The sequence below is a fragment of the Drosophila ananassae genome, chromosome 3R (genome assembly GCF_017639315.1).
Source record: "Drosophila ananassae strain 14024-0371.13 chromosome 3R, ASM1763931v2, whole genome shotgun sequence".
NCBI classification, from domain to species: domain Eukaryota; kingdom Metazoa; phylum Arthropoda; class Insecta; order Diptera; family Drosophilidae; genus Drosophila; species Drosophila ananassae.
In genome coordinates this window covers 28,137,560-28,150,210 of record NC_057930.1, presented here as the reverse complement: position 1 = coordinate 28,150,210, position 12,651 = coordinate 28,137,560, and the positions used below count along the sequence as shown (strand labels likewise).

General features: G+C 41.9%; 1 protein-coding gene across 2 annotated transcripts in view; it reads left to right on the top strand.

Annotated features, from left to right (window-relative positions):
- The first annotated feature begins 50 nt into the window (after positions 1–50).
- The window catches only part of LOC6497795 (voltage-dependent calcium channel subunit alpha-2/delta-3), a 30,675-nt gene continuing 18,074 nt past the window's right edge, over positions 51–12,651 (top strand). For both annotated transcript variants that reach the window (XM_032451459.2, XM_014906338.3), the window contains exons 1-3: positions 51–732; positions 3,596–4,158; positions 10,493–10,574. In XM_032451459.2, coding sequence (XP_032307350.1) covers positions 4,046–4,158; positions 10,493–10,574 — 195 coding nt within the window. In that variant the 5' untranslated portion in view covers positions 51–732; positions 3,596–4,045. The remainder of the gene's footprint in view (positions 733–3,595; positions 4,159–10,492; positions 10,575–12,651) is intronic.

The following is a 12,651-nucleotide window of genomic DNA, read 5'->3' as shown; positions in this document are numbered from 1 at the left end:
CGAAGTCGAAATAACTTTCGATATCCGTTAAAAGGAAACTGGGAGCAACCTTCCCCAAGTGTACATTCAGTCGTGGCGAGAATCTGGCGAGTGTGGATGCGTTTTAAGCAGAAAGCGCGCCCAAAAGAATTTAATTCTGCCCAAAGCCTCTTGGTCTGAGAAAATATCAAAAAAATCAAATAAATAAGAGAAAAACAACTAAGTGAGATAGTCTTTTGGCCAGCCAAGTCTGAATTTGTTTAAAGTGCAACAGTGACAAGAAGCAATTACGAAAGCGGCAAACATTGCGCCAACTATTGTCTGCCGCAATTTCAGAAAATTAACAAAGCCAGTTCGTGAAGCTCTGTACGCCGCAGGATATCCTGAAATCCAAACGTTGGAAAAAATCCAATACAGATATATGTGTATATGTATTATGTATGTGCGAGTGCCTGTGGTGGTGCAATATTTGTGAGCGCCAAAAAAACCGAAGAGACGAAGCCGCGCAGTCGAATAAATCTCTCGTCTCTCCGTTTCGCATTTCGTCCTTCGCCATCGCGTTTCGTCGCTTTCTCCATCTCGAAAGTCGCGTAGTAAAAAGTGTCGGCACAACGCTGCACCTCGTTGCGCCACCCGCCCGACATCCGCCACCCCACGGCCACACGGCTGGCCCCAGGAGCTTGGAGATTTGTTTTTAGTAAACTTTTTCGCACTCGGCTTCGGAATTGCGAATTTGGCGCGCAGAGGCACCAAGTAAGTAAGAGAAAGAGTGAGAGAGCGGCCGAAAGTGGGAGGAGTGGGTGAGAGCAGGGAAATCGGAGAGAGATCGAGTTGCCTCGTTGATTGCACAATAAAATGGACAAAACAAAAAGTTAAATAACTAATAAAAGCCAAGCAAAATCACCAAACTCCCATAAATAACGGCAATCCTTCAATTACGCGCTCATAGCGCTTATTTGTGTCCTGCTTGTGGGAGGCGATTGCTGTGGTAGTGTGCGTCCGATTTGTTTGCGCGCCCAAAAAAGTATGCTATGCCGTTTTACTATTTACTACTACGCACGCTCCCGCAACACACACGCACACGTGTATATAGCACATAATAACGGTTTATCGTGAACGTGTACTATAGCCACGCAGCTTACGCAGCTGCGTAAAATCTCAAGGCTTGACCAATACCTCGTAACCTCTGGCCTGGCCTCCCCTTCTCCTGTTCCCTGGAGTCCTCAAAGGCTGCTTCTATTAAGCTCTTTATTCACATTAGGGGGAACATAACAACCAGACCAATAGTACCTGTTTGGGCCTTAACTACGATGAGCCTACTTCCCAATGCTAATTCTTGCCCAGGATTCTCTAAATATTTAGGTTGTAATTCAAGCTAATGCAGTTCTATTGAACCTTTTCATACTCTTCGAATCATGTGCCATCAGTGTCGATATGAATTCTTCGATAAAGGATTTCTGAATGAGCTTAATATACTGGCCTACTTTTAACTTTAAAACCACAAGAAATCTATTAATTTTGCAATTATCATTTTATATGGAAATTTTTTTATACAAGCCTTTGTTTAAACTAGAGCATAACTATCAAAAAACATACCATGTGACCTGCTTATAGAGCACAGTTCGTATTTATAACTTATCAAAATTCCATACAGCCACACAGACCCATCCGTCTTTGGCTGTAAAAAGTTTGGACCGCTGCCTATTGAAATTTTCACAGGCACATTAATTCCATTATGAAAACTCCCAAGGCCATATTGCTTTTTAGCCGCCTTCTGGGACTCTGGGCTGCTGCTGTTGTAAGCCAAGCAAAAATCAAAAAGCCAGGCCAAACATAAAAAGCCAGAGCAAACAAAACAGAAAAGGGGGAACGCCAGTGAGGAAAAATCAAGGCGGACGCGGGCGTTGGCGCAGGATGGGGAAATGGAAAAAAGAACGGCAGGAGCTAGCGATATGTGCGATATAATAAATCTTTTGTATAACACGCAAAACTTTATGAACGTGCGCCAACTATAAACTTTCACTTTTTAACAATGGTTTCGTTTCGTTCGTTTGACGTTGCCTGGCGCTAACGTTGCGTATACGCCATGTTGCACACACTTTTATTTTTATTATCACTATTATTTTTGCTGCTTTCTTTTCCACTCAATACCCTTTCAATGGCGTGTAATCGTGAATGAAAAATGTGCTTTTTGCCAGCTTATTGCAAAAAGTTTTCACCGGTTCGACCAATTTTGATTCCGTATCTCTAAAAAATGAGGTTCTGACGGAATCAAACTTCAGTAAGCTTCAAGGTTTTTTAAATTAATTTAAATTAAGATAAGAAAATACCCAGCATAACTTTTGCACAGGATGTGAAATAGTTTAAATAATTTTTCAATACGCGGTTGCAGATACACTTATATGCATGTGGCATGGAGTAAAGTCGACGCCTTGCATCCGATTCATCTTCCCTGTTCTGAGTTGCAAGTGTGGGGCTGCCGTTCCATTTCTGTCAAACTTTTTGATGTCGAGGCAGTCGAGGAATAAAAGGCTTGCGAGGTGGGGGGAGCCAGAGAAGCGTATAAAATCCGGTTGCATGCACTGGCTCTATATACGAGGAGTACTTAGCTATATGGACGCAAAGAGGAGTCAAGCATACATTTATGTGTGTCTGTGAGTGCGTATTGGCCGCAACAAATTGTCTTTATTTTATGCAGATGCGGCTGTCAGGGCGGAGAAGGCGAATGCCACCACCATATATAATAAAAATAATTTCGCGATATCCTTGGGAACACACAGGAGCATTCGCATGCTGGGTAGGATGTAAGACTATGTGCTGTTTTAGGGGGCGGCATGCCCATACAAAAACCACACTCACACATACACGGCTCTGTGTCAAAAAGGATTCGGAGTGAATGAGTAAAGCCGCCTACCCCGTCTGCGCATGTGCCACAAGAACGGATTCCAGTTCGAGTTCGAGTTCGAGCTCGAAAGCATCCCGAAGTTCTGCCCATGTACATGCGAGTTATGCTACTGCAGATATGTGTGTGTGAGTAAGGTCGGAGTGGCGGTGGCGGGTGGAAGCGCATTTCTAGGTCAAATTCATGTGAAGCCCGGAACACTGCCCATTGCCCCACCAGCGACCACATGCGTGGGCACTAGTCTGTTTGAGAGTTGAAACGAAAACTATTTCCAAACCGATTACAAATTATTTTTCTGTACAGCAGATATTTCTGCCAAACAAAATTATTGCTAAGCCACCAGGTGCATACCTGGTTGGCAGAAAGTTTTTTTGTTCTGAAAGTTTATCTGTTAAAATGCTTCCATTTGTTGGTTTTTTAGATTTTTAAAATCCTTATATTGCCTTTAAGTGATAACAGTTAGCAATCTGCAACATACAAATTATAATTTGGAAGGAAATAGGCTTCAGTGGGCTTACCTCATCATTTGAGGGATCATTTATATAAGCTATTATTCAAATACATATTTAAAAAATTTTACAGTACAGCTCCTCTTACACTAGTACCACTTCTAGGTAGGATATTCTTAGATAGTTAGGAACTTGTTTATCCTAAATGTACAATAAAAACTATTTTCATATATTCAATTACAATTCAGACTATCTTTGTTTGCAGGAAAAACGTCAATTCGGCATTCCAGAAGCCCACATATCAAACTACCTGTGCAATTAAAACTTCTCATCGGAAAACAACAGACTTTATTGATTTGCAACAATGTTAAACACACCTGATGGAAGCAATAAAAACATTTGGCAACACAAAATTCCCATCCAGTATATGAAAAAGTCATCGTAATCAAAAGTAATAAAAACCCATTCAAACATATCAAATATATCCTATCGAAATAAAATAAATTGAAGTCCAGTTCACATACAGGTATTAGCTGGAAATATTTGTGTGGTTTTTTAGAACGTGGCAAGGACGCGGGAAACAAATAATTCGACATTTTGGCAACTGAAACTAAAATCAATCTAACGTGGAGGAAACCTCAAACTAGTGAATTGTGAACTATCCAAAACAAATTGACCCAAATAAATACGCACACGAACGGGTAAAACAAACAAAATGGAGCGCAAACACTGGAGCTGCTTTGTGGCCATTGTGCTGGGCGTGCTAATATTCAAAATGCACATATTTGGTGCTGTCGGAGATCAGGACGAGGATATACCACACAATGAGTAAGTTTTATTCATCATTCCGCATCAGGCACCCCACATCCCACACCGAGACTCTCAATTATGCGTTCGCCCAACATGTTGGCAATTTCCTTGAACAGGAAATTAATTGTAAATTTGTTATTCTGTTCAGAATGCTTCCACAAGTCCCCAGGCTCCATGTTGCATCCAAAATTTATTTTATTTCCTGCCAAACGATAAGTGCTTATGGAAATAGTAGTTATTCCATTTTAATTCAATTTTTCGTGTTTTGTCTTGTTTTGAATAAGTGGCTTAACAAATTGCGGTGAAAAATGTGTTTTCATGACAGCAAAGGCTGTATCACTGCTAATAATCAACTGTTTCTTTAGCAGAGTAGCTTGAACACTTTATAGATAGATTATCTTTCAATCTGCTTCAAAATCTAGAAACGAAATATTTTTTACATTTTTTATCAAAATTCATGGAGGATATCGAAAATGCTGGGGGGCACAATATGGCCCAGAGGGAAGGCCATATCTTCGCCAATAATCATCCGATTCCCAAAAGGATTACCTCTAACGATTTGTACATCGATTCTCTTTCAATCTGCATCAAAACCTAGAAACGAAATATTTTTTAAATTTTTTATCAAAATTCCTGGAGGATCCCCTTCAGAAATATCGAAAATGCTGGGGGGCACAATATGGCCCAGAGGGAAGGCCATGTCTTCGCCAATAATCATCCGATTCTCAAAAGGACTACCTCTAACGATTTGTACATCGATTCTCTTTCAATCTGCTTCAAAATCTAGAAACGAAATATTTTTTACATTTTTTATCAAAATTCATGGAGGATCCCCTTCAGAAATATCGAAAATGCTGGGGGGCACAATATAACCCAGAGGGAAGGCCATATCTTCGCCAATAATCATCCGATTCTCAAAAGGATTACCTCTAACGATTTGTACATCGATTCTCTTTCAATCTGCATCAAAACCTAGAAACGAAATATTTTTTAGATTTTTTATCAAAATTCCTGGAGGATCCCCTTCAGAAATATCGAAAATGCTGGGGGGCACAATATGGCCCAGAGGGAAGGCCATATCTTCGCCAATAATCATCCGATTCCCAAAAGGATTACCTCTAACGATTTGTACATCGATTCTCTTTCAATCTGCATCAAAACCTAGAAACGAAATATTTTTTAAATTTTTTATCAAAATTCCTGGAGGATCCCCTTCAGAAATATCGAAAATGCTGGGGGGCACAATATGGCCCAGAGGGAAGGCCATGTCTTCGCCAATAATCATCCGATTCTCAAAAGGACTACCTCTAACGATTTGTACATCGATTCTCTTTCAATCTGCTTCAAAATCTAGAAACGAAATATTTTTTACATTTTTTATCAAAATTCATGGAGGATCCCCTTCAGAAATATCGAAAATGCTGGGGGGCACAATATGGCCCAGAGGGAAGGCCTTATCTTCGCCAATAATCATCCGATTCCCAAAAGGATTACCTCTAACGATTTGTACATCGATTCTCTTTCAATCTGCATCAAAACCTAGAAACGAAATATTTTTCCGATTTTTTATCAAAATTCCTGGAGGATCCTTCAGAAATATCGAAAATGCTGAAGGGCACAATATGGCCCACAAGGAAGCCCATATCTTTGTCAATAATCATCGGATTCTCAAAAGGATTACCTCTAACGATTTGTATATCGATTCTCTTTCAATCTGAATCAAAACCTAGAAATGAAGTAATTTTCAGATTTTTTATCAAAATTCCTGGAGGATCCCCTTCAGAAATATCGAAAATGCATGGGGGCACAATATGGCCCAGAGGAAAGGCCATATCTTCGCCAATAATCATCCGATTCTCACTAACGATGTGTACACCGATTCTCTTTCAAAATGCATCAAAACCTAGAATATCCTTCATTAAATTTTCTGGGGATCCGTCAAAAATGCGTGTATGTGGAAATTGCATGGAAGGATAACTAATATTTGCAAGTCTTTTTATCTTCCTTTGGCCTATTTTAGTGTAACATTCCTAAAAATAACATATTCCAAAACAACATTCCTAAAAAACATACATATTCTTCAATTAAAATAATATAAAACTGAGGATTTGAAATAGGGGGGTTGGGGGTTTTTATGTGGCGATGAGATATTTTTGTGGCTGTCTATTTGTACGTTGACACACAGAGTGTGCGTATCTAATGGATACATAATAGGATTTTGCAATTAGCTTTAACGGCGACTCGGAACCTGTAGGCAGCGGGGTGGCCGGGTGATGGGGGCAGACGAAACACACGTAACCGCAGCGCTCACTTGGCTAATTAACCCAAAAACCAACTGCCATTTGCAGGCAAGGGCAAGCGGCGTCTGCTGGAAATGTTGCCCGGTGTGGGAGTGGACTGTCAAGGAAAAAGCGGGGGTGGCGGGGTGGCAAGGAAAAAGCGGGGTCGGAAACCGGAACAGAGCCACTAAGTGATTTTTTGTTGTTCCCTCTTGTATCTAATGTCACTTTTATTTATTGAAATTAGTTTTGGCATACGGTTTTTATGTGGAAATTTAGTTAGTTATTTGTTGATGCTTCTGTAGTTTTGTTAATAGAATTTCTTTTCCCACTTTTAGCAACTGGGCTTGGTTAGGGCTTATGTGTCGCATTAAAGACCCTAATGGATGTAGCCATTAAATAATCCCTCGAGATATAGATGCACAGGCACGACCATTGTCAGAAGAGTAGGGTCGAGTATCGATGTTTGAAACACTTTTTATGTGACTAGACCTCATAAACGACATTAGCACTCACAATTTTAAAAGTATTGCTCCATACCCGGTGCCTTTATTTGTCCATTTGCAAATTTTTATGTGCTGTAGCACATGCATACAATGAATTTTATTAATTTGGAAAAAAAACTTTTGCTTTCGCTGCCGCATTGAGTCCTTCGGTCTCGTTTCTGTCGTGCCTCCATGTTGCCATTTGCTTTACGTCACTGCAGAAATTCAATTAAATTTATTTCAACTTTTGCTGGCAGGCGGAAAGCCCCCAGCCCGGGTGACGACAAGACGAACTGTGAGGGAGGCCTTGAGGGCTCAGCTTTGACGATTATGATTTGGCCAGGGATGATGTTGATGATGATGAAGCTGGTCCTGTTTCTGGCTTCAGCTTCTGGAAGCAGTTGGGGAAATAGTCCTGCACTTTGGTTCTGGGCCCATTGCTTTTGATGTAACTGACCCAAATCTCGTTCTTTATTGTAGCCGAAGACGAAAGCTTTTCTCTTTTGCTGGCCTTCATGGACTCAACGGGGTTTTCTTAGGCCGTCCTTATGGCCAGTTCACTTTCCCCTCGCTCCTCGCGTTCTACGTGCCCATTCAATTGCCTCATTTTCAGTTGCAGTGGCCGCCATCGTCATTTTAATTCATGCTTCGTTTGCTTAAGCATCCCTTTGCGCCCGATGCTGGCCGTCGCATCGACAGGACTCTCGAGCAGCTCTTGGTCCTCGACTTGGTCAAAACGCTGCCTTGACTGATTGGGAGTATGGGTCACGTGCCACGGCCAGAAAGTTTAGGAAGTGGAGGCCACCAGAGATGTGGGGCCAGCTTGCTTCCGCGAGGATGTTACATGATTTATTTTCGGAGCTGTCCTAAATGAACGATCGATAAACTACAAAATCTATAACTATCCGAGTCAGATTTAAGATCGGAGAGTTTGTAATGGAGTTAATGCCACTAAGTGCCGATTACAATTGGCATTAAGTGACGTAGGTGCCTTTCCGGGTAAGTGAGAGGATCTAATTACAGCCATGTCAGCTTAAATGGACGAATGAAGCAAAATCAACAGCAAAAGGGGAGCAAGCCGAGCCCAACTAAGTACTTATTACAAAAAACAGTGAAAGTGCATTAAGCGGCATTTGAAACGGAGCATAAACTGAAGCGACAGCAGTGCGACGTCTAGCGCAGTGTTTTGGTTTTTATTTTCCGTTCCCGTTCTGAATACGAGTGGATAATGGATATCATGCAACACGACAAACTAATTTGCAACAATTGACACCCGCCCCTCCCGACTGAGTGGTATTTCTCATTAAAGAAGAATTTTGTGTATCTGGTTTAAATTTTAAATTCTCCCACCCCTGGCGGATTTTGTCACCTACATGGATGTGCAAGGATATCCCCTCAAGGACATTTTGATGCAAAAAAGGCTGTATTCTTGTTAAGATGCATTCAAGTTTGCTGGCAGCGTCGAAGGGAAATTGATTTCAATTGCAAAGAAGCCAACCTGCAAGAGCCCATCGACCTACTCTCTGCGCCTATTACCATCAGCCCACTAGACTCTCAGCCTATTTTCACCTGAGCAGGCCAGCAAGAAAAGTGAAAAGCGACAAAGCCAAACAAGAAACGGCCAATGGGAGCAACGGTGCAAAAAGGCAATGAAACGAAACTAGTTCGATGGCTCTGGGTGTATGTATATGGTACTTGAGCATGACATACGTGGTTCGTTCGTGCTCAAAATGCTGAGGCAGAATAGAAAGTCATTACGAATACACCTGAGCACTCTCAGCCTCATTCCCACACACACACACGTGTATATGGTTTCAGCCATTGTCAAGTTTCTGGCCAGATAGGAAACAAAAAAACCCAGCTAAACAAAATGTTAGTTTTTATTTTACTGCCCACCGGCAAGGAAGATTCCAAAGAAGCAGGCAAAAATCTATTCTACTGCGGCCCAAGGAGATGATGTTGAAGGCCCTTCAGCTTTTTGCCGCTTTGAGCCACAGTGTTCAGTGTTTTTCCTAGCTGCTTTTAGTTCGGGTTTACGCTTGTGCATTGTTCCACTCCTCATATACATGCTATATGGTTGGTGAATGTGGCAGATGTATCTGCTCCTGGATTATTCGCATTATCTTGGTGCCATAGCTGGCATATTTTTCGGTAGAGTCCATGTTGAATTTGATTATTTAAATTTTGCTTGGCCCTTAAAGCCTTGTAAGAACAATACAGTCAACCTATGAGTTGTAGGCTTTTAAGTGCCCTGCCCTTTGTTGTAGGCCAGACTTCGGTATTATCCAATTCCAATCACTTTGTTGGCCACTTTATTTCGCTTCATTGTTTACGCTTTTATGGCCTGGGGGGCGGAGAGTGAGGGCTTCCTCGGCGGAGCATCCGTTCATAATACAATTTTCATATAATTTAAATTCATTTTTGCCATCGCCCAAGCCATAAAACTTTGTCGGTAGCTGCTTGACTGCAGTTGCACTTCCTCGCTCGCAATCTGCCTTCTCCAGTTCCCCTTGCCACTCCCGTTTTGCCCTGATCTACGTATCGGTGCCGCCCATTGTGGCCATAGCATATAAACATGCGCTTATTTTGTATCTAGATAGGGAAGCTCGCCCCTCTTCCTCGTTCTCGTCCTTTTGGTCCTTGTCTGTTGTTGTTTCTCTCGCTCGCTTGCTCGTTCGTTCGTTCGTTCGGTTTTCCCGCCGCCGGCTCAACATAATCAACATTGCGTATACGCAACGTTGCTGCGGTTACTGCTGCCAGAGTACTGCTGCTCTGGGTTCCTTTCGCACCACCACCACCAGCACCACTCCCATCGGCACTCAGGCGGCGCGTATTGATATTGCAGATAATGCCATAAAATTGTGCAAATATTTTCGGGGGCATTATTTTGCATGGTCTCTACAGTGGCTCAACTTTACTTGGCCTTTCGGGTGTGCTGGCTCGTCCTTGCTTTGTTTTTAATATTCTTCCTTTTTTGAATCAACGCCTCAACTTTCTGGCTTTCTGGCTTCACTGACTTGACTCCGGTCTCCCATTCCGAGTTCTTGTACTTTATTTGGAATTTCCTGTCGGCACTCCGCCCCTGAACGGTTTCATGAGCTCTCGTTGTGCTGGCTTTGTTTTGCTTTCGACTCTCGCGTTTAGATTATAAATGTTTGGAAAATGTTTTTACAATAGTTGCTTGTTGGTCCTGGGAGTTTTCGCCCCCCTGTCTCGTAATGAGTTTTCCTGCTGTGTTCAGAGCTCCTCGAGGAGCTGGACTCTGGCTGTTGACTTTGCTTCCTTTCTTCGCGAAACTTGTTGGCAAATATTTTCAAAGAGATTCGTTTTATAATAATAATAAAGATAATTATTATGTGTGCTCGGCAGCCCCAAATTTATTGCTTAATGAAAGATTTGTATGCGCATACGTAATTAAACGGAAATAATTTATGCGTAGTATTAAATTTATTCAAATTGATTTTTAATCAGCCACATGCTGGGGGGCTAGCTGAGGAATGTGTAACGAGCCATCCATTAAACATTCTTATTAAAGTCTGTGCAGCGCAATCAATTATTCATTTATATTAAAACTCTTTTTCATTGCAGGGTTCGCAACTGGGCCTTGAAGTTCGGCGTCGACCTGTGGGAGTTTGGACGTCAATTTACCAAAATGAACGAGATAAAAAATGTAAGTAATTGTGTCCGGCGTATGGCCAGCCTTGGCACGCACATCCATATTAGTGGTAGCTGGAGTGGGGATGGGGATGGGGATGGCTATGCCATATGTATCAGATAATCCTGATATGTGGGTCTACAAATCGCATTGCCTAATGGCTTCGCTCGACCTGCTCGCATTTAGTTGGTCCGCCTCGGTTCAGTCGTAACAAATACAGTTAAGCTCTTAGAGCACTTATTTGAACTTTATCGATAAGAAAAAATGTATCGATAAACGCTCCGAATGGCTGGGCTTAGCCGGAGCTTAACCAACGAATGCGTCAATTTTTCGTGTTTTCTTTGACGTTCTTATTTGGCGCTTTTGTTGTCTGCCGCCGCTGTCCCTAATGCAATTTAAACACAAACAGGGCTAATTGAGGGGGCCCGAACCCCCTTCAGTGGGCTAAGTGGGCTGTGCGGGCGGGAGGAAGTTGGCCGGGCTTATACTTTATACGCAAGTATGTGGCTGGGTGCTATCTATGTTAATAAGCATGGCTGTGTTTGGCTTTGGTTGACTGCGTGGTCTGTGGCGGATGTTGGCGGATTCCAAGGATGGCACGTCTCCCATCCTCCTACCTCCTACCTCCTGGCCAGTCGCGTATTTTCGCGTTTAATCAGCCGTACATGAGCTAGTGGGCTTAGTGCTTTCATTGTGCGAGTATGATTATGTGTGGGCCATTACATTTATAGGGACTTTCTTATATCCATGTTTGAGACATCTGTGTCTTTCATTTATATACTCTTTAATACTTTTTAATGAATAATGAAGTTGACAGGTATACGGATTTTTTTAGGAGGGAGCTCCTATATATTTAGTTAATAATAATAGAAAAATAATACATTCAAGACTAAAGTTAACCATTTCCAAGTATTGTTATAATTATAAGGAGTGTATAAACATCAGCGATATTATATAGGACGAGGTATAGGAGAGAAGCAGTTGGGGGATGGGTGCGAAGTCGGTGCCAGAAAGGCAGCTAAAATGCAAATAAATTTGCTGGCTGTGACTGTCATTGAGTCTGTAATTGTCAAGTGCCTTGTTGCTGCTGCTCTGTTCTTCCTTGCTGCTGTTGTTTTTGTTTTTCTCGTTTTGTTTTTGTTGTGCCCGTGTTGGTGTTGTTTTTGTCGGCGGCAGTGGTGGGTGCTGCTGTCGCTGACAATGTTTGTTTGTGTTAATTTAAGGCACACGACACTGTACAGCGGCGGAAAAAATGAAAACCTACGCCCAGATTGAATTAAATATCAAGTATACGCGACGTTGTGCGTTGCGAGAACGGCTGAAACGGTCCTGTGTGCGTTTCCATATATGTATGCATATACTTCTGCACATACCCATGTGACTGTGTGTATCTACATTTGTATGTGCATTACAAACATTATGTCATGCCATTTTGTGTATGGGAAAGTTTATCTGTCCTTCAGTCTGTTTGTTTGTGCTGTTCGTGGTTGAGTGAGCTCCCCAGCCCTGTCAACGCCTTTCGTTTTAATACTCAGCCATCGACTCTATTGTTAACAGCAAAAGCTAATAAATTGTATGTGTTTTAAATTATTGACACGACAAAATATAGGAGTAAACTCCTAGGTGTTGTGCAAATATAGCTAATTTGTTTAAAGTCTATTAATAAGTGACAAAGAACGCAAATGACTTCTCCTGAGCCCTCTCTTTCAACAACGTTTTTATTACTATATTTGAAATATTGGCATGTCAGCGCGGATATTTTAATAGAATTATTCATCTTCAACGTCATCTTATTGTTGCGCTCCTTTTTGTTCTCCCATTGAATTGAATCCTGTGCCCAAAACATTAAAAAGGAAAGCGGACAAAGTCTGTGGGTGCGGTCCATGTCCTTACTCGCCGCCCTCGCTTACGCGCCGTGTCCTTTTTTCTGTTTCGCTCACATTTTGCTTAGCTTCCTCTGTTGTTCGCTTGGCATTTTAAAGTAGCATAATAAAATGAAAAACAAATGCAGCGTACACGTTCAGTTATGCGAAAGGCGTCGCAGGACAACAAAAACAACCTGAAGATTAAATGGCTGCCACGAATGAGGTGC